This window comes from Ursus arctos, unplaced genomic scaffold (assembly GCF_023065955.2).
Source record: "Ursus arctos isolate Adak ecotype North America unplaced genomic scaffold, UrsArc2.0 scaffold_16, whole genome shotgun sequence".
NCBI lineage: Eukaryota > Metazoa > Chordata > Mammalia > Carnivora > Ursidae > Ursus > Ursus arctos.
Genome location: NW_026622830.1, coordinates 49,516,782 through 49,539,478, shown reverse-complemented (window position 1 = coordinate 49,539,478; position 22,697 = coordinate 49,516,782). Strand labels below are relative to the sequence as shown.

At 44.5% G+C, this 22,697-nt stretch overlaps 1 protein-coding gene across 2 annotated transcripts in view; it reads left to right on the top strand.

Moving 5' to 3' along the window:
• The window catches only part of LOC125281391 (focal adhesion kinase 1-like), a 353,460-nt gene that overhangs the window by 320,284 nt on the left and 10,479 nt on the right, over positions 1-22,697 (top strand). The window contains exon 8 of one of the 2 annotated variants that reach the window (XM_057312787.1): positions 5,005-7,390. The exons of the other annotated variant lie outside the window; for it this stretch is intronic. Coding sequence (XP_057168770.1) covers positions 5,005-5,175 — 171 coding nt within the window. The 3' untranslated portion in view covers positions 5,176-7,390. Of the gene's footprint in view, positions 1-5,004; positions 7,391-22,697 lie in introns of those variants that run through there. 2 annotated transcript variants of the gene reach the window in all.

The following is a 22,697-nucleotide window of genomic DNA, read 5'->3' as shown; positions in this document are numbered from 1 at the left end:
TGCAAGAGGAAGTGAACACAAGAAATTCAGTCCTGTAGTTTGCTAAAAGGTGAATGGAGTTGGTTGGATTAGGACTAACTATTGTAACCAAGCTGGTAGTAGGAAGAATAACAGTAGAGAGAAGCATTCTGATCAATTTAAAATCGGCTTGCTGACCAGAGTGGGCAGACACGTGAACAGTGTGGGATTCTCTGAGTTTGTGGGAGTTAGGAGCTCTGTGAACAGTGCTGTGCTAAGAATGGCTAGTGGCCGTAGGGGAAGGCAGCCAGCAGGCAGTTTTCCCTGAGTTCAGCCCAGAGGGCTGCCTGGGGAACTCAGTGTGTGGTAGTCCCGTGGTCTCCAGTGTTCACTGCTAGGTGGTGTCACAGATGCCTTATGTGTGTCTCAAACGTAAACTTTTTCTGTCTGATAGAGGATCGGGTGAATGTGCATTTAAAAGCTCGAACACTGATTATGGTTTTTCAGATAACTTTGGTGCAGGAAAGGACTACAGAGATTTTAGTTAAATTATTCCTTTAATGGAGGGAGAGTATCATCCAGGAAGAAACTAGAAAGAAAATCCTTAAGGAAAAAAACAGACTCAAAAGCAGTGTTAAGAAGAATATGAGACAGTAAGAGCATGAGAAAGAATTCTCTTATCACTAGATGCTTAGAGATGGCGATTGTGGTAGAGAGAAGAATGGCCCTTAAAGAGGTCCACATCCTAATCTAGAACCTGTGTATATGTGACCTTCCATGGCAGAAGGGACTTTGAAGATGTTACCGAGATGAAGATGACCTTGAGATGGGGGAGATGAGGAGCCGCAGACCTTTACTGGCTGTGGTCCGAGGGAGGGGACTGCGGATGAAGGGTTGGCTGCAGTGCAGACGCACAGAGGGGCCTCTAGCAGCTGGAGAAGGCCGGCCGAGAGCTTCCAGAAAGCAGCACATCCCTTCCAACACCTGGATTTTAGCCCAGTGAGACCCATTTCAGATTTGGGATCTTCCAGAACGGAGAAGTATACGTTTGTGTTCTTTTAAGCCCCTCCGTGTGTGGTTATTGGTTACAGCAGCAGTAGGGAGCAGATAGACACAGGCGTGCTTTGTCTTGGCCGAGTTGGGGCCGACTTCTGCGTGAGTGCTGAGCCGACAGAAGGGCTGCGCTCATGTTGGAGAGCAGGGTGTGGATCTCCACGCCTTCTTTGTGGTACAGAAAGACCTGCACAGGAGGAGCCGAGGACAGTAACAGCTGTCGGTTTCCTTACTGTGAGGAGCATCTGAAAGAGAGACGCAGAAAAATAACGGCTGGATGTTGTAACAAACAGATCAGTAGTGATGAGTGCACTTGTAACTCCTGGGGGGAAGTAGAGACACGAGCACTGTTCACAACACAGTGTGTGGTTTTAGATCTCTCTCAGAATAAAGACATCTTGCAAATCACTGTGAGAAGACAGCTAGACACAGCAAGTATCTCTTGTTATCTTGTTGCCACCTTCCCCACAGACTGTTCATGCTCACCTCTCTCCTTCTAGATTAAGGCTTTGGAGGCTAAGGGTGCTGTCTTACCACCAGATGTAGGCTAGATGCAAATGACCAAAAGAGTGAGTGAACATTCAAGAGTGGATGAACATGAAGGAATGGTTTGCAGGATTTCTTTCTACCAGTGGAAAGGTCATTATTTCTTTCTAGAGCATAGTCTGAAAGATAAGTGACCAAGTGGAACCAAGCAGAATCATAAAAAGAACTTTTAGAAATGAAAGTACAGTGTCATCTCACTAGTATATAATGAGGGAAATGTAAATTATAATAATGAAATGCCCCCCCTTCTATGGTCCGTCACATCGATAAACACTTTAAGATTAATTTTACCCAGCATTGGCATGAGGTGAAGGACAGTCTCTAACATTGTGTGCCAAGTATAATTGGTATAGTTTCCCTGGTGGCCATACTTCCAAAACGTCACATTTTAAAGTAGCTTTTGACCCAGTGCGTCTGTTTCTAAGCAGTGCTGCTGCATGTGTACGATGCCAGCTAGAAGCTCGTTCATAGCAGAATTGCGTGCACCTCCACTTCCCTTTCTCCCCCGGAGCAAGGAAGCTGACAAGACAATAACTGTCCCCCCGTAGTAGAATGGCTCTGAGGCTACGTGCTCTGTTCCTGATGAGATGGAAGCCTCGTGTACGCACTGGCTAGTGTCTTTTCATCCTCAAGAAGAATTCTTTTCCTGCGAATATCTCATGTGAAAATTAATCAGGAAAATTATATATTTCCAAATTCTGGGATATGATACAGATGAGTAAAGGGATAGTTCAGAGTAGCAAAGTGTAGGTTTATATACTGTAGGGTAGGATTGTCCTGGGACATCAAACCAGGATGAGAAATTTAAATGTAATTCAGCTGCCATTAGTGGCAAATTATAAAGCCTTGTCCTGTTATCTCCCTAGAGATCTTTTTCTGAATGTACGTCTTCCAGAAATAATACATGCATACTTTTCCATATGGTAGTACTGTTGGGTTTGGGTTTTTTTTTTTTTTTTTTTTTTGAGTATGCATTCCTTACTAAATACCTAGTCCTCAAAGTTATTTTTCAGTTATGCAGAACCAACTATTTGGTTCTCAAAATTATTTAAGTTACTGAGTGTATGTACTGAGCTTCAAATATAGAAGTCCTTGTGTATTCATAATCTTGGCCACCATTCAAACTGAGTCAGCAGTGAGATATTCAGGAGTTCTAGAGAAACAGGACAGAACACAGTATGGAAGCATAAAGAAAAAGCAAAACGTGAAATAAAGGGAAATGTCTGTGTGTTTATTGCTTTTAATTTTTTAGTGGAAAGTGAAAGTTGCTACCTTGTTTAATGAGGAGGTCCTGCAGGATGGGAACTCTTTGTTCAACAGAACCCAACCTGAGGTCACACTGGGTGTCTTCAGGTGGCGTGATCAAGTGAATGGACTAAAACTGTATCTATCCCATAAAACTCCAGATTGGGAGCCTGCCTTTCCCCTGGGCTCCACAGCTCTGGACTAAGCGTCCGTACACTTGCCTCTCTGCAGGTAGGCATCTGTGTGCCCATTCCTTGAGAGGTCATGAAGATAACCTTTGCTAGGGGTCATCAGGGAGGGCATCCAGAAAGGGTGGGATTTCCCTCAGACTGTGGATGGTACATCAACAGTAAGAAACTGTTTGTCCCCGAAGGATAGACCTGCTGAGACAGAGGGTTGGGGACAGATGTGAACATAGACTTCGGCCCTAACAGCAGAGAGGCAGCTCTGGAGTCTGTGCTAGCAGGGAGCTGCTGTGGAGTAAAGAGATGTGCTAAAACCCGAGCTTTAGTGAGGGCCACCGGTGTCGGTGTGCTCTCGGTAGTGAATTGGCAGAGCTGGGACAGGAAGACAAAGCGCTTTCGTGGGAATTCGAAAGCGGTGCCAGTGCCTGTCCTGTGCAGCTCAGGGATTTGTGTTGTTGGCAAGGAGAAGCTGCAGAAGTTGCCGCTGAAAGAATTACTCGAAATGGCTGTCTCTTCCCCCTAGGCAGATCCCCTGCCCCAGAGCACAAGAGGTGAAGACTAGGGGGCGGGCTGGGTTTCGGCTCCCGCTGCCCCGTGGCTGGGTGCCCTTGGGTAGACACAACCTGCAGCGTCTTTCGTGGTGGCCTGACAGAAATTCTGGGCCTTGAATCAAAAGCCAGGAAGGACATTTATGCTTACTTCAGTTTTACCCAGACATCTGTAGGCTGCACACATCCTTCCTGTCCCACAGAGAGCTCATCTGCCTTTGACTCCTCCAGCCTGTCCTTTGTCCGTGCTTTCTCCCCGATGATGTCACTCTCCCGTGCTTGATACACAACCTTCTCCTGGGATCCAGTAGTCTGAAGGGGAGGCTGACCACGGGCAGGTGATGATGCCTTTAGTGTGGACACACTGGGTCCTTGACAGGTTTTGCATATATAGGACACGTTACTTATCTTTTCTCATGAGTAGGGATAGGAACATTCTTATTATCAACAGCATCATGCCCTAATATAGACATATTTAGTATACGTAGGAACTTTTTAAGATGTGCCTTATATTACAAGTAATATGATGCTTTCAGTTAATTGCTAATTTAAAAAAACAGTGATTTTCTTTAGCAGTCATTTGCATGTTAATAGCAGCCTCATTAAAAATTATGAATGGCCTGAAGTGTTGAGAAGAGTGCAGTGGTTATCATGAGCACACCTTCACGTAAGGGAGCGGATGGTCTCTGCTGTATTCCCCTGTGAGTCTTCCATATGTGCTGCCCATTTACATCCCTGTACGCACGAGACCTCCACAACCGTGAGAGCACAGGTCAAGACTCGGGGTTACGGCTTCCTTGCCCTCGTCCCAGGATAAGCTTCATCTTTGCGAGGCAGCCTTCCCTGCCGCCTTCAACTCTGAACTCATGGGCACGTGTGTCAGGAGCATTAGGTTTGGGGACTATTTTAGATTGCTGCATTGTAAGCGACAGAGAGCTCATAGTAGATTGGGTAGGCCTAGCTTCCAGTAACTTCTCCTACATCATGGATACTATCAGAAGCGTGGCCTTCATTGTATGTTTCTAACTGTGTTTCTTAAGAAATGACATGAAGTTGTAGCCTGGTCTAAACCAGTATGCTGTCCTGGGTTCAGAAAGTGGGACCCCCTCCTTAGGTCTAGTTCTCAGCACGTGACCTCCAGGGGGCGGCCGGAATGCTTGGTCAGGTTTTGGGGGTGCCGCAGAGGTAGAGCTGCAGAAATGCATGTTACGTTTCCGTGCCTCGGTTATCACTAATGAAAAGGGAAGAGCCACTTGTGTTTTATTCAGAACTCTTCCTTGTTCATAAAAATACTATTTGAGAAAAAAGATTCCTGAGAAAAATGAAGTAATTTATTTAACTTGATACTCTTTTTACCAAAGATTTCTGCTAACTAACTAAAAGAAATGCACATTGCATTAATTTTTAGCATACAGTTGTTTTTTTTCTGTTTGTTTATAACAGTCATTTTTGTGGGGGGTATGTTTTAGGGGATCATTCAGAAGATAGTGGACAGTCACAAAGTAAAGCACATGGCCTGCTATGGATTTCGCCTCAGTCACCTGCGGTCAGAGGAGGTTCACTGGCTCCATTTGGATATGGGTGTCTCCAATGTGAGGGAGAAGTATGAACTTGCACACCCACCAGAGGAGTGGAAGTAAGATTACATACCTACTTTGGCGTGACTCACACTTGATTTGTTTGCATATTAAATCACACACAAGAGGATGAACATCTTTGCTTAATTTTCTTACTGATTGTAATTACGACTCCTGTGTAAATAAAATTGGCTGGTAATGATTAACCAGTGATCTCTTCTAGACTTCTGTTCCGTCTGTCTTTGTGGCACCACCGACTCTGGACTGCCTGAGCTTCTCAGGGGTTCTGTGGTGATGGCCTTTGGCTAGTCACACTTCTCTTGTCAGGACTCCTTTGTTTCAGCCTCCGCTCGAAGAGCTCAATTCCTCATTCTTTTCCTTTCTGTCCTGTTAGCATTCTTTTGTGCAGCAGGACTTCCTGAGCCCTGAGGAGACCACATCTAATTATCTCATGAACGGGCAGCATGGCTCGCGAGCCCGGTACGCTCCGGCTCGCCTGAGAGGACTGGGTGTGTACTTGACATTCACGTGCTACAATTAAATGAGGTAGTGACTCGTCCTGACCTTAGTGAGACTGCTGTGACTGAAAGTGAATTAAAAGGATTCTCTACAATTGTCCTTTCTCTGGTTCTCTCCAAAAAATAATAATTTTTTCCACTGTTAAGCAGAGCAACACGTTAGCCGGAAACCATATGTGTAAAACACTAGAGTGTGAGAGGAGGTGAGCCCCGTGCGCAGGCACCCTCGTTTTTGTAGACACAGTCACAGAGACAAAGGTGGTTGTGGATTGGGGACGGTACTCAGTGTTGGTCACTTTCAGTTCAGCACCCAAATCGATTAGAAGACACATTCGAAAAGAAAAACAAACATGTGAAGGTTAATAAATCTCTAGTCAAATGCGATCTTGTCCTAGTTACAGTTTACCAGAGAAATATGCTTGTATTTTCAGCTTTATCAAACAGCTGGAACTGACAAGCTAACAGGATATTCCGTGATAATATAGTTTGGTTGGGTTACATCAATGGCTAGCAGAGATTTGACCTCCAGCTCTTTTGCCAGTCAATCAAATAAGTGTTTAAAAGCCAGGAATACCTAGAAGTTAGTTAAAAATACCTGTAGGTTTTTTTATTCCATACAATTCTATTTCCTTCTTAATTTATATGGACAAGTCAGAGGCACAGTGCATTATGACGGTAGCCCTAGTGCTCAGTAAGATGCGGAGTGTAGACCTCTGCATATACAAGCTCTGTTTCTGTTCTTTTAAGCCAATTTATTTTGCTTGATATCAAGTAAAGGTGAGTGGGCACTACTCTTTTTCATGGAGCCTGAACCCTCAAAAGAAAGGCAAGCATAGACTGGGCGAGGTAGAACTTTGCCACACGCAGTGCTGAACCTGACGCTGACAGAGGTGTGAAGATGCCGCCACTGCTGTATCGTCACCGAGTCGTGGCTGGAGCCAGGCGCCAGGCCAGCTGTGCACTCTTTGTACATTTGCAGCCTGTAAAATATGTATGTCACATAGCTCTCTCCAGTCTTATAAGGTGAAGACGGAGGAAACAAGCAACAAACTTGATTTAAGTTCCAATTACGGACAGAGCTCGGGACACAGCTTGACTTGAATGTAGCTGACTTCACGGTGCAGGCTTTTTCAATGAACGTGCCCATCTCAGGAGGACTGCTGCAGTTTTAGCTCCAAGAAGTGGTCTGACAGTGCACTGTCTGCACCAGTGAAGGTGTGTGGACAAGAGGCTGGAGGCACAGGTGGGCCCTGTAGGTGCTTCTGGGAGGGTTAGGCTTTATACTGCCTGTCCATGCATGCCAAAGGAGGCGGAACTTAAAGTGTCAGTAAGAAACAGGAGACTATTCTAAAAAGAACCAAGTAGATTTGAAAAAAGACCAAACACAAGTTCTAGAAACCACTGGATGGATAAAACAGCAAATTAGATATAGCTGAAAAATTAGTAAACAGAAGTGTGGATCTGAGAAAATTTTCCCAAAAGATAGCCCACAGAGATAAACATGTGGTAGGTATGAAAGCACGTTATGTAGCATGAAGAATGAGAAGGTCAACCCATTTCTGGGCAGGGCTCTCAAAGAGAATAGAAAGAAAGAGGAAAAAGAAATACCCCAAAGAGATAATGGCAATAGCTGAGAATTTTCTAGAAGTGGCAAATACCAGAAGTCCTCAGGTATAGGACTAACGTAAGATCCCAAACAGGGTTAATGAAATAAATCTACACTTTGGTGGATTTTAGTCAAATAGTGTACAAAAGAAAAAGAGATGATGCTAAAAGCAACCAGGGAAAAATTCACAGTTCTCCACATTTCTCTCCAAGTGGTGAGAAAAAGTAACTGGCGACCTGTATTTGTTCGTCAGATTCAGTTGCCATTCAAGAGCAGGGTGACAGAGGTACTTTCCTCAGAGAGTTTGCCACCCTACAAACATATTTCAGGAGAAAGAAAAGTGATTTCCGAAGGAGGTTTTCAGATACAGGAAGGAGTACTAGGGAAAAATTTGGGTGGTTCAAAGTAAGCATTGGCTCTAAAAACAAATAATGATAAGAACTGATTTTTTTATATTAAAAAAGTAGAACCCAAATAGTGGATGCATGTCAGAAGAGAGGCTGTCAGAATTGTAGCTCTCAACCACGTTTTAAAATTATGTATTAAAAAAATAAAAAATAAAAAGATTGTATATTAAGACAGCCATGAAACATTAGAAGTAGATTTTAGAAGCTAAATAATATGTGGGTGAGTAGGTGTTAGGGACCCACAGCAAGGAGAGAAGGAAGGGACTGGAAAGCAGGACAAAGAGGAGTCACAGACTAGACTTTGGAAATAAGCTCAAGCAGACTAACAGTAACTGGTCAGAGATTGTTAGTGTGTGATTAAAAAATAGAGTCCAGCTATCTGCTCTTTATGACAGGTATCTAAAACAGTGATGTTGAAGACATTTTTATGTGACTTACAGGAAGAAATATTTTACCTTAAGATGCGGTACACATACACATGTGCGTGTCTCAGAACTATGTACATATAGGTCTACATATGTACTTCACAAAACCATACCCAGCCTCACTAGAACACTGAATTCTAAGGTTTTCATCCAGAGGCATTCTATTCTGTTTAATTTTATTTAGATAGATGGATGGTGGGCAGGTGGATGGATGGATGGGTGGGTGGGTGGATGCATGGATAGAAGGATGGATGGATGGATGGATGGATGGATGGATGGATGGAAAGATGGATGGATGGGTGGGTGGATGGTGGGTGGATGGGTAGATGGATAGAAAGATGGATGGGTAGTGGGTGGATGGGTAGTTAGAGAAGGGGATGGATGGATAGATAGATGGATAGAAGGATGGATGGATAGAAAGATAGATGGATGGGTGTTTGGAGAGATGGATGGATGGGTGTTGGGTAGATGGATGGATAGAAAGTTGGGTGGATGGATAGATACAGAGAAGGATGGATGGATGGATGGATGGATGGATGGATGGATGGATGGAGAGATGGGTGGATGGATAGATAGGAGAAGGATGGATGGATGAATAGAAGAATTTTCCTACCTACTCACCAGGGGGATGAGGGGATTGGTATTGCTTTATTAATATCCTGTTTTAAAAGTTTCAAGACAGAAAAACATTCTTAGGGATATGGAGAACAACCACATAGTAATAAAAGGCTCATTTCACAAGAATTTATGAAGAGTAGAAATAGATGGAACTATTAAACTTGTAAGTTTCTAAAGACATTTCTCAAAATACATAAAGCAAAAATAGTAATAAAAGATTAAAACTTAGCTCTCCTAATAATTAAAAAGAAAACAAACAATAGTAAACAATTTTTAAATTATGATTTTCACTATCCTTTTTAACATGGAAATACAGAGGCCTGCACATGGCAATGTGTTAATCAGTTTGAAAACACATTCCTAAATAGTTCATGGTTCCAAGTAAAACTCCCAGTTTGCTGAGGGTCTGGCTTGCTGCCTTGTTCTATTCCTCCCATGGGCTCCTCCCCTTCGCCCTCCAGTCCACCTTCCTGTAGGAGCTGATGCTGTCAGTCATTTCTTACCTAACAGTGTTCTGTGCTTCACCTCTTGTGTGCCCAACCCTCCTACTTTACTGACCATTCACTGTCTTCTGCTTAGCATTTAAATTTGGGGGCTGCTCCAGTGACCTTTTTTCCTCGTTCTTTTCTCTGTAGACCTGCGTTTGGCATCGAAATCACACTTTCATTCAATAGACCTACAGGAAACCAATAAACCAGTTTTTGCCTAACCAGACAAAAATCCTAAAAGCTGGTAGCTTGCGGAAGCAGTAATAGAAGGAGTGAAAAGCAGTTATACAAGGATTTTTTAAGGTAGAGCTCATAGGACTTGCTGAAAAGTCTTTAAAAGTATACACATCCAGGGAAATATGTAAATCATTTCTGCAGAGGCTTCCAGTAGTTCCTCATCATCCGTGGAGCCAACTCGAGAGTCTTGATCATCTCTCAGCCCCATCTCCTTTTGCTCTCACTCCCCTTCCTGCACTCCGGCGGCTTGCACTCTGACATTTCAGTGTTCCCTTTTCAAAAGTACTGGGTCAGGATCTTCTCTGCCGCCAGCTTTCTTGCCTGGTGAATGGGACAGACTTTTATCTTGGAGAACTTTCCACCTGCTCCACCCTAGCCACATGGCTCTCTTCCTGGTTCTTGAACAAGCCAAGTGTGTATTGCTCCTTGGAGTCTTTGTACCTGCTGGGACTCTGGTGAATGTGCTCCCCTGCTGTTTCCAGCATGGCTTGGACCTCCCATCATTTAGGGCGAGTGCTCTGCTCTCCCCTCTTCCTGTGGTCTTCTCCAACCGTTCTGTCTGTAGGGCCCACTGCCGATCCACTGGATGACTTTTCTCCCACAGGGCCTTGGTCTTACTGTCTGATCTGTGCCTCATTTCTAGCTAGTTGTGCCTGGTAAGTAGTAGGCACCCAGTAAAAACTTTTTAAGTGAGAAGTGAATTAGTGGTGATGAGAGTGTCAAGTAAGAGGAAACACAGTATGGTGGAATAGTAACGTGTATTCTTTACTAGTGTGTGTCCGTTGCAGTGTTTTCACACTAATACATGTTGCTTACTATGTGGAGGGCGTTGTGCGAAGCACTTGGCTTACTTTACCAAAATTAATTCTTATTATGATAGTTTTATCAAGTGGGTGGGTACTCACCTTTTTCCACTTTACTTGTGAGAAACCTGCTGTTCTGAGAGGTTTATTAACAGCTTCTTTGACATCCTACAGCTTCCACTGGTGGAGGGTAGAGAGTGGAGTCCATGTACTCAGCTGTTTCTTGTCTACTCCTGTGTAAAACAGGTACGGACAAGAAATGAACGATTGATAGTGTTTTCTCCTCGCTAGCAGGCGTCTTCTCAGTTCATGGGTGGCTTTGTGAGGGCAGCCGCACGCCTGGCTTTAGTTTTGAGAAGTAAGGTCTTAGTCAAAGGACTCACCAGAATAATTGGATGTCAATCTCCATTCTCGGGAGGTTTTTGAACATAGATTTTTTTTTTTTTTTTTTTTTTGGACTCTCTGCTATAGGCTCTGTTGATATGGTCCAGTAATCCTGAGATAGAAGCGTGCTCTCCTGAGTCCTCAGCTCTTCAAACACCTCTGTGAGCTAGCTTGCAGAACACAGTGGGTTGTAACTGAGGCAGGCAGTGTGACCTCACAGAGGCATCATGACTCGCCACTGGGGAAACGAAAGGGCTGATTTGATGAACGGCTCTCCTTGTGGGAAGAACAACAAAGTTAGATCCTACCTCAAATAATACACAGACACCCATGTGAGATGGATCAAGTGAGAAAAAAGGTTAATGGAAAGTAGAGTTGACTGTGTCTCTGGTCCTGCAGTAGGAAGATTTAATACCCCCAAAGTGTTCACTATCAATGGAAAGAAAGCAGATTTGACTTTATTAAGATAAAGAACTTCTGTATATCAAAAGGTATATTTTTAAAAGTGCAAAAAGCAAGTTGCAAGTGAGAGGTGATATTTGTAACATATGTAATGAACAAAAGACGGTGTCAAGAGTTCTTCCGGTTGATATGAAAATTGCAGACAATTCACTAAATGGGCCAGAAACACGACGGTATCGTCATAAAGAGAACACAAGTCTGGCCAGTAATCATAGGCAGCCACTGTCGGCTTCATTCGCCCATTAGGGAGATGGGCATCTGGGCCGCACGATCCGTCTGCCACTCTCCGCGTGGCCAAAAGTAAGTTGTTGACAGTGGAGAGGCGGTGGCTCCAGCAGGCTCTTGCCTGCACTGCTGGTGAGAAGGTAAATGGGTACAGCCATCTGGTGAACAGCTTGAAAATCGGGCGTTGCCCACTCTATGCACTTCCACTGCAGATTTTGTCCTTGAGAGACTCTTAGGTGTCTGTTCCGGGCTAGAGTTGCAAGAACGTCATGCAAGTGAAAATGGACGAACAGTAGGGATGTGCAGCAGTATGGACGAATCTTAGCTACGTAACTTCGTGGCAGAATTGAGTCTTCCAGGAAAGTGTTGTGAGTACACTAAGTACCACTGAACTGTACACTTTATGAAAAGGCTAATTTTTTGTTATGTGAATTTTACCTTAATTTAAAAAAAAGTAAGTCCCAGAAGATGACATACAGCATGATAAGCTTTTATAAAGTGAAGAAAAAAAACCCTAAAAGAATATTGTTGGGAACACATCAGTTAAGTAAGACAATGTGGCTCATGTAAGTAAAGGACCAGAGGGAAGTCATCCAGAGCCTCTCTGGGAGGAGCAGCTTGCCCCCCAAGTCTCCATAAGGGAGACACCCCAGGACGTCACAATACCGTCCTAATCGATACTGCAGCAAACAGTGTCCTGCAGTTTTGAGAGATTTCCACCAGACAGATTTCAACTTCGAAGTTTAGCACTTAGATCTTTCTAATGAACCAAATTTTGGTAATTAAATTTGGGTATCTGGAGTCACCTGTGTAGAGTGGTCTGTTTGGCTTAGTCAGGTATAAATAGACTGTCTGAGCTTTGGGGGAAATGGTCCAGTCCTTTTGATGTCGAATCCAGGGCTTCGAGGGCCAGGTCTGAGACATGGCTCGTGTGGCCTTTGAGAAAGTGTTGTGGGGCTTTGCCGAGCAAGTGCAGAGTACCCTCCTCATTGTTACCAAGACACGGTCCTGCTTAGCGCTGCTCTGTCCCTGCCGTGTAGCAGCCCCTTGCTCTGCAAGGACACCACTGGTTTCAGACCTCGGCAGGAGAAAAAGTCTTTTATAGAGGAAAGGTGCCATTTTTCAAAGATGACAAGTGAAAATGAATAATGATAGTTTAGGAAGCTTTCATTTATGCTTCATGGTTTCCTGTGTTACCTTGAAATGACACTGCCTCTGCTCATGCCTTCATTTAAAAGTAAGTCTTTCATTGTAATCCTGCATTGCTGAGATTTAAAGCAGAAAGACAACAAAGAGAGGAGCGCTCTGACGGGTTTGGAAGTGATACCTTTAAAACGAGGATGGACTTTCAGTTTGCTGGTGTTAAACATGTACTGGATGCTTCTGCACCAGATACGAGCACCAGGGAGATAGGTCAGTGTCCGTCCGTGTCCGGTGGGTCTGCGGCCACAGATTGGCTCCAGAGAGGCTGGTTGGAGAGCGGTTCTGGTGGGTGTTATGGGTGTTGTTACCACGGTTATGGAACAATCAGTCTGCGAATTTCTTTTGATTCTCAATATGTATCAAAAGTTGGAAGAATAGTTGACAGAAGCCTTGCATACTCTTCACCTCGCTCCCCTAAAATGTTGAAACTTTCATAAACATAGTACGTAATTGAAACCAGGAACTTAACATGGATACAGTGCTATTAACTGATCTACAGATGTTACTCAGATTTCCACAGGTGTCCCACTTACCATCCCTTTCCTGGTCTAGGATACCGTGTGGCTGTTCACGGTCTCCTTAAGTCTTCTCTAATCTGGGACAGTTCCTCAGTCTGTCTATGTCCTTCATGAACTTGACACTTCTGAAGAATCGTGACTGGTTATTTGTACCGTGTCTGCCAATTGGGGTTGGTCTGGGGTTTTTTTCATGGTTATATTGACGTTGCGTGTTGTTGGCAAGAGTACGACAGCCAGGCTGTTGAAGCCGTCACAGCACAGCTTATCGGGAAGTCTGTGATGATGAGGCGACTCCTTTTTACAGGTGATTTGCACTTGGATCACTTGGTTTAAGGTGCTGGCCAGGTTTCTCCACCGTGAAGTTACTGTTTTCTCTTTTGTAATTAGAAGTACGTGCTGGGGGATATATTGAGACTATGCAGGTATTCTGTTTCTCATTGATTTTCACCCATTAATCTCAGTACTATTGATGATTCTTACAGCTATTACTGCTGTAATTTTTGCCTAATGATGAATTTCTATCTCTATCCTTCTTTGAGGATTTTTAAATGGAAGTCTGTTGTAAGAAAGAGTTGTCCAATACCACATTATTTGCAGGACCCATCAAGAAACAACAATATCTGTGTTGTTTCTGGAAATGGTGGTTTGTTTATTTCACTACACACAGACTGGCTAGCTGACCCTTCTCAGTATCAAGGTTAACAGATTCTTTGTCCAAACACTTCCTACTCCACCTCGCCATTAGTTGATTAGCTTATGGATATCTTGGTGCTCATTGTTGGTGGTAAGACTGAGGAGGTTAGTGTCAGTGGCCTTAATAGGAAGTTATTTCTTAGAAGAAGCAAAAGGACGATGTATTTGGGGCCTGTTATATTTAGCTGCTATGCAGAAATCCATGGAATGGCAGACAGCAGAATAGTGGAAATGTGTCTCAGGATGCAGCCAGGCTCTTAGAATAGTAACGGAAGGGTAAGGAGAATGGTAAGTTTCATGGACGAGAGGGGAGTGGGGATGTCAGCACTCGTGGACGAGTAGGCTGTGGGGGTTGGGTGCTGTGGTTTAAGGACTGAACCAGGGTGATGGAATGCGATTAGATCAGGCAACCTTGGGCAGTTCAGCAGGGCTGTGGGGGGACAGACAAGCCAGACTGTACCGATTGAAGCAGGGACCAGAATCCTTCCCACGATCTGAAGAGCTGGCCTGCCAGCACAAGCGTAAGGTCAGTTCTCTTCCTCTGTTTTTGAGCCACAGGGGCCTTCTCTTAGTTTCATTCTGCTCCGCGGCATTTGTGCATGTACTTGCTGCAGAGGAATCCCTGTCTGCCTCTTCCTACCTGTGGGACCTTGGGCCACTTACCTAAAGCCCTGAAGCGTCTTTCCCATCAGTGAAAACAGGGTGAGATACTAACCTGGTTCATTACTTCTCAGCCAGGGTACTGTGCTCGCCTCCGGGCCTCCTGCTTCTTCCTCTGGGCCCTGTTGTCTGTCCTACACACTGTCACCTGCCTGGTCTGAGAAACGTACATCCTGTGACGACCCTGCTGTGCTCCCAGTGCTCCGAGCTCCGTAGTCAGGACGTGCAGGGCCCTCTGTGATCTGCCACTTCCCGATCCTACCTCTCCCTGCAGCCCTCCTAGTCAGTGCTTGCGCTCTGGGCTCGAGCTGCCTTTGCCTTCCCACACATCCTCTAGCCTCAGGGCTGTCACCCATTCTCTTCCAACAGGTCAGAACTCTTGTCCCTGCACATGACTGAACGACTCCTTTCCTCCCCTCAGATCTTCATTCAGATGTCACTGAATCAGAGTGTCCTCTGCCAGCTACCCTGTGTGGAATAATGCTTCATCACTTGTTATTCACCCTTAACTCGCTTATTTGTCTTTGTCACGCTTACTGCCACCCCACGGCTGTTTGTGTATTTGCTGTCTGACTTTCACCACAAATTGTATATAAACTTTTAGAGAGCCGGCACTTTGCCTGCTCTGTTTACTGGTGTCTTCCCAACCCCGGGAGCTGTACCTAGGATGGGGTTGGTGCTGGAGTCAGTATTTGTGGAGTGACTACTAGGGTGATAAGTAATCCGTGGAGCCCGCGATTATTGTGTGCCGGTGCGTGTGCTCGGTGTTCTGCGCTCCCGACAACCTTGCCAAGACACCAAGGTGCAGAGAGGCGATGGCAGACCGTGGATGGGCCACGGAGCCAGAGTCCCAGCCCAGGCGGTCCCGGTGCAGAGCCCACGTCCTTCCTGCTTCTGTCAGGCCCATGGCTGACTACAAGGAGGCTGTGGGTCACGTCCTCATAACCATCACTGTCAGGCCCTGAGTAGTCATGATGTGTCCATTGAGGCCATCGTCAGCATCGTCAGGGTGCTGGCTGGTCACAGCAGGGATGTGCAGCCAGGCTGCCCAGTGTTTGATCCAGAGTCTGTTTCCTTATCATTAAATGAGATGACATTCCTAGTGAAAGCCTCCTGTGTCCTGTCTGACCCTGAGCGTGCAGCCTCAGGACCGACCGCTGCTGCTTGCAGAGCACCGTCTCCTGGCCTGCCAGGCGTGGCTCGGGACCGACCGCTGCTGCTTGCAGAGCACCGATTCCTGGCCTGCCAAGCGTGGCTCACTGCACTCTGTTCTCTGACAGCTGCATGGCTTAGGAGAGAGTGCATGTGAAGTGCCTGGTAAGTCCTCGGTTCAAAACGAACTCTGGTGTGCTTCCACAAATGACCGCCCCACGCAGAATATCTGCAGTAAATTGTTGACCTCGCTCTGAGTAGATGTAGAAGGGAAACTCATTGTTCGGCAGTTGTGTATTTTAATGAAGATGGACACTTAAGACTCTTAGCAGAACTTGTGTGTACCTTGCATTTTTTCCACCCTTAACTGAACCAAAAGAATTGTATTTACTACTTTGTTTGCATGTTTTCCTTGTGAGACTATTACATTTTTTTAAACGTCAGTAATAAAACTTTAGAAAAAATAGATCTTCTTATAACGTTTGGGTAGGCAAATATTTTATAAACAAAACATTAAAAGAATTTCCTAAAAAGGAAACGAATAAATAGGGCTGCATAAAAATTATGAACTTTCTTCCTCAAAAGATAACATTAAAATAAAAAGATTTTTAAAATAAGTTTTGCAAGATACCACCAAGAGAGTGAAAGACAGGTCTTGGAGTGGCAGAAGATAGGAGTCTAACAATGGCCTCGTGCCCTGAATATGTAAGGCATGCCTACAGGTCAGATGGGGGTTGGGGAGGGGGAATGACAACTCTTTAGAAAAAACAGGTGTTTCACAAAAGGAGATTTCCAAAATGGCCAGTCATCAAATGAGGGTGTTCCCAGTCCTCTCTACACTTACTGCCGTAAATATCAGTGACCACGGTGAAAGAGAAATGCCGGGTGGAGGTGGGGGTGGAGAGGATCCAGAACACCCCAGGCTGATGGGACTTTGAATTGGTGTGGCTTCTTCAGCTCCCGGATAGGTGACATCTGCTAACGCAGGTGTGTGTGTGTGTGTGTGTGTGTGTGTGTGTGTGTGAGATAAGTTCATGAAATTGAGGAGACTTGTTCTTTTGCGCATAGTCCTGCAAGAAATACTACTGATGAGTTGGGCTACATTACTGGACTGAATAATGATCCCTCTAATCCTGCTTTTAATTTCTCATGCGGAGTGTTGTGATTTTGTGTATGATTCTTTAAGATTTTGTTTTTGTAAAATTCCTACATGTGGAGGGGAAATTCTATATCTGAGCAAATCATTCCAAAAATACCCTCACGTGTCGGAAAGGAACTTGAAACCCAGAGGTAGGTGGGAAGAAAGCTCTTGCTGAATACTCATCAACCAATGAACATGGCAAAGAGGAGCCCCAGGCCGGTGTTGTCCCAAGGGCCAGAGGGAGCTCTGTGGAGGCTCTGCAGATGGTTGTACTTTCCCTGCAAACACGCATGGCATGAACGTGTGATTGAGGTTTTTATGACGTAAGAGGAAAAAGTTGGCTGGGGAGGGGAATAAGGGGAAAGCAAGGGATGACGCTGGTACAGCACCCTGGTGGTGGCCACTGTGGTGAGTGAAAAGGGAGGGGAAGTACAAACAAGAAAGCAGGTGCAAGTGCGGAAGAAGATGGCAGAGAGAGACCAGAGGCCGGGCAACGATTAGCAGCCCTGAGCTACAACCGGGGCTGGCTCTGCCCCCCCAGGGGCATTGTCCAGAGACATTTTTGGTCATCACAACTGGAGGGAGGGCAATGCTGCTGGCCTCTAGTGGGTAGTAGCCAGTGATTATTCTACAGGCATAGGACAGGGCCTGCACTCGCCCACGACAGGGAACATCAGGCCTCAAATGTTAGTCGTGCTGCTGTGGAGAAGCTCTGACAGAGGAAACAGAACCCGCGGTGCAGCGGAGAAGACAGCAGACCTGTGGTGTGGGCTGGAGCCACTGGCCACCTGCATCTTGGTACCGGTGCCCTGGGAGACACAGCCTGGCTCTTTTGTGGGTGTGTGCATGTGATGGTGAGTAGCTGTTGAGTCTGGGCACACGCATTGAAGGTGAGGCCCCTGAATGGCAGAGACCTGTGGTCCGTGGGGAGAAGGGGAGGAGCCCTGTGCACACACGTGACCGGTGCATGTGCAGTATGCAGAGCTTTCCGAGGAGGGGCAAGACTTCTAGATAGCGATGAACCCTTTCACTTCTGAGACTGTCATTAAGGAAAAATCAACCAACAATGAAAGTCCCAGTGTAATCCACAGCAATCTGGAGGTTTTCACGTATTTTGTATTTTAGTGAATACAAAGGTTCGTAATATTCTCACTCCCTGACTGTGTCTTCTCTGTCTCATTTCCTGGCCTCTGTTTTCTTTGACCCCAGATTCCAAGAATTGACCAAGTTCTGGGCTTGAGCCTCTTCTGCTGTAAGTCCACACTTGCCTCCTTCGGGCTCGGAGCCAGCAGCCATGTGGCATGAGACTCTCACTCAAGCTTTTTGTCTGGACCTTGCTTCTTGTTTGCACACTTGCCTTTTAAAATGCCCCCTGGTGACGTTGACTGACATTCTAGTGCTGTCTTAATGATGATGAGGCCAGAGCTGAGCTTATTTTCTTCCCTAACATCAGCTTCTCCTCATGACTTGACCACTTCTTTAACGGGGCTCGTGTCCTTGTGTGCGTATTAATTTCAGCCCTCCCATGCTGCTCGTCTCCAGCTCCTCCACTGAGCCATCCCTGGACAAGCCATGCAGGGGGCTTTCGCACTCCTGCTCCTTCCTTTTCCTTTGGCCGTGGTTAGCAGCATGCTCCCTGGAGCCCCACACCTGCTGTGTCATCCCTTTCTAGCCTATACTGTATATGTCATGCTGCCAAAACATTGTTTTATCATAATAGTCCAGGACTTAAAAATCTACCCTAGTCTGTCCATTAACGTTGCCCTGTTGCATTCTGTTGTACCCACGGAAGGTACTTCTAACCATTTAATTTGAGTTCAAGTGATCACGGTCATATAATTGAGGATAGAGGTCATATTCTTTATAGAGTAAAGGACTAGATCATAGTATTTCAGGCTTTGTTGATCACACGGACTCTGTTACAGCTATTTAGCTCTGTCTTTGTAGTGAGAAAGGAGACATGGACAGCACATAACGAAGAAGCGTGGCTGCGTTCCCGGGGAACTTTATTTAGGAAAGTCACTTGGCAGGCTGGATTTGGATGACAGGCCATACTTTGCAGGCCCTGATCTGTAGCAATGTTTTAAGCTCTTGGACGCCAGTGCTTACTGTAAGACTAGATATGATTGACAAAGCTTGTAAGTTTTGCACACGAGATAATGCTAAACTGATGTGGTTTTACCTTTATTGTGTAAACTGTTAATTTACTATATGGAAAGTTTTGTCTGCATCCATTATTGACATTGCACCGCTGGCAGAGGGTGCTCTAAATTCTGCATTCCATTTAGTCCTCACTCCAATCTAAATTCAGTTCAGAAGTAGCTTGGGCCAAGTAGGTAACTGCAGACTACTTATGACCGAACTTCTGAGACATCTTTGTGCCGTGAAGCCAAAAAACATTTTATTTACACCTTCTCATTATTCTTCATCAAATCTAATTTGAAAGCATATATGTGAAATTTAAACTGTAAGGCTTGTGCATGTGAAAATACGAAGTAGAGATTCTTGAAGGGGCATGGGTTTTAACATTTGCATTCTATTGCCCTCTTGTGGTCAACGATGTATTGTTCTTTTTGGGGGGGGCGGGATTTTTTTGTCTGTTCTTTTTTTTTTAATTAATAATATTTTTTTATTCTATTATGTTAGTCACCATACAGTACATCCCTAGTTTTTTATGTAAAGTTCCATGATTCATTACTTGCGTATAACACCCAGTGCACCATGCAATACGTGCCCTCCTTAATACCCATCACCAGTCTATCCCATTCCCCCACCCCCCCTCCCCTCTGAAGCCCTCCATTTGTTTCCCAGAGTCCATAGTCTCTTGTGGTTCATTCCGCCTTCTGTTTACGCCCCCTTTCTTCTTCCCTTTCTTCTCCTACCGATCTTCCTGCTTCTTATGTTCCATAAATGAGTGAAACCATATGATAATTGTCTTTCTCTGTATTGTTCTTTTCAGGATGGCAAAATGTGACTTGTTTCCTAGTGATTTCGTTTTCAATTTTAAAGTGTTCATTGACTATTTAATATTTAGGCCTAAAGGCCATTAAAGTTTAAAATGTACATTCAGGAAGCTCGTGTTCTCAGTGAAGGAGGTAAGATGTGTGTGTATGCACCAGAGAACAGTGCATGATGGAGGAAGGTCAGATGTCCATGGGTGTGGTGTCGAAATAAATGCTGACAAGGGGCCCCGAGCGCAGAGAGGCTCGTGGCAGGGGCTAACTGTGCAAGTCTCCTTGGCCTGGATGGTTCGGTAGGTTGCAGGCAGTGGAAATAGATGGTAAATGAGGGGAGACGAGGTTCAGTGGTGCTCAGGGCAGCCTCAGTTTACTGCTGCCCCCAGCAGGCAGGCTAACAGTGAGTGGTAGAAGCTTCAGGTGGGGCAGTTCTGGTCTCGGGGTCACTCCGCTGGAAACTTGTCTTCTTACCAGTGTTTTTCTTACCTGTTGTGACCATTTGTAGGTCATGAAGTCAACTTATCAAAAGCCAGTCTTTTGGGGTGCTTGGGTGGCTCAGATGGGTAAGCGTCTGCCTTCGGCTCAGGTCATGATCTCCAGGTCCTGGGATCAAGCCCCACACTGGGCTCCCAGCTCAGCGAGGAGTCTGCTTCTCCCTCTCTCTCTCCCCCTGCTTGTGCTCTGTCTCTCTCTCCCAGATGAATAAATACAATCTTTAAAAAAAAGGCCAGTATTGTTTTAAAATAATGGAATAGAAGAGAATAAATAGGATGGACTGAAACATTTCAGAGTACCCTGCATATTCTAAGGATTAGTATTTCTTTGTAAACCTTCTAAAACAACATTTATTATCCAAATGCATATATGCTTCTGTAAAATGTCTTACTTAGGTTATGGGTCTGAAAAGTTCAAAGCACTGCTCTAAAGGTTATTTGTCGATTATGTTGTTTTGTTGGTGTTGGTTTTGTTTTAAAAAATAACTTTATTTTTAAAAAAGTGAATATTCATTAGACAAATAGAGTCCCAAGCCAATCACTCAAAATACTGCCATTAAGCAACCCCTGTTGATGTTTGTAGAGTATCATTCCAGGTATTCCTACGTGTGTCTATTTGACTGCTGGCCTGGCTAGCTAGAGAAGCAAATAAGAGCCTGGCAGAGAGGAGATGGGTAAGGCAGGATATAAACAGAGAGCAGCCTGGCAGACAGACAGGAAGGCTTACAGAGGAGCTGATGGACGTAAACAAACTGGCAGGCAGGCATAGAAGATGAGACAGGTAGGTGTAGACAGGCCAGCTGGCAGAGGTGGAAGTGAGCAGGGAGGTGTAGATGGACAGGTGCGTAGGTGCAGACAGACAGGCAGACAGAGAATTTGGCAGGCAGTTAAAGATGGACAGGGGCGCCTGGGTGGCACAGCGGTTAAGCGTCTGCCTTCAGCTCAGGGCGTGATCCCGACATTATGGGATCGAGCCCCACATCAGGCTCCTCTGCTATGAGCCTGCTTCTTCCTCTCCCACTCCCCCTGCTTGTGTTCCCTCTCTCACTGGCTGTCTCTCTCTGTCAAATAAATAAATAAAATCTTAAAAAAAAAAAAAAAGATGGACACGCAGGCAGCCAGCCATGGATGGGTGAAGGTAAAACCAGACAGAGGCTGACTGAGGTAAAGGCAGAGACAATGGGAGGGTATGTGGAGGCACCGGGGTGGGGGTGAAGGATTGACAGGTAACTTTATGACAATGGAATCTTAATTCTTAATGATGCTTTTGTGCGTTTTTAATGAAGAGCTCTGAATTTTATTTTATTTGAATTTGACAGCAGAAAAAATAAAGAGAAACAGAATTGTAGAAATTCAAATAAACATTTCCTTTAACACAAGAAATATTAATTACCAAAATATTTATCTATAATGAGAAGATTAAAATCACATTAAGGTGGTGGCATCAGTTTTTATCCCCATGGTGTAATTTTAGATAGCACTTATTGATTTCTTAAGAAATCTGAAGAAATTATCAGCCTGGTATTTTCTTCAGCCTCCTGTTCCCATCCACTTATTTCATTATATTATCAATTGTGAGCCTGAATTTACTATTATTTGCAGTCAGTTTTGGAATTCTGATGTGCAGAGTTGTTCAGTCTTGGTTCTGAATTTAGCTACACTCTCCTCCTGGTGTCCTGAGTCCTAACATGCTTGCTTTGATGCACTTCTTGGATGGCCTTTTTTGTCATTGAGTGGGTGTTTTCAAGAAGGTGTCTTGAGGCTCTAGTCCCTGAGTTCTTTTGTGATGAGGAATGTTTCCCTTTTGCTTTTCCACATGAAAAACAGTTTAACTGGGTATAATAATTTCAGATCACCCTTTCTTCCAATTAGGAATTTTCAAGTCAAAACTTTTCTAGAATTTTCAGTATGAATACCTTCAACATGTTTAAAGTAATAAAAGACAACTTGGAAATGTTTCCAGGAAACAAGAAATTATAACAAACGACTAAGCAGATTTGAATAATAAGGAAACAGAACTCCTAGAGATGAAAAAAAAAAAGTAATAATTGAAATAGTAAAGGAAAACCTTAGTGGGTGAGTTTAATAGCAGGTTAGGTACAGCTGAGGACTGAATAAACAGAATGACAGACCTGAAGAAATTATCCCAACTGTCCCCCAGAGAGACAAAGATGAAAAATACGAGAGGTCGAGACATGGAGAATACGGTGAGAAGGTAGGAAGCGTGTGTTCCATTCTTCTCTATCCTTATTTTTTTGATCTGCTGTTCTGCAAGTTACTGAGAATATCCTACTATAACTGTGGATTGGTCTATTTTTTTTCAAAGTCTATCAGTATTTGCTATACACACACACACACACACACATATATATATTTGAGGCAAAATTATTAGTTTCAGTATGGATTCACAAATGTCATATGTTCCTTTGAACTGATTCTTTCATCAGGAAGAATTTTTTCTCTTTATTAATACTTTTTTTTTCCTTTTTGGCCTCAAAGTCAGTCTTGCCTATTCTTAATATAGCTCTACCAGTTTTCTTTTGGTTAGTGTTTGCATGGTGTATCTCTCTCTTTTTACTTTCAACCTCTCTACA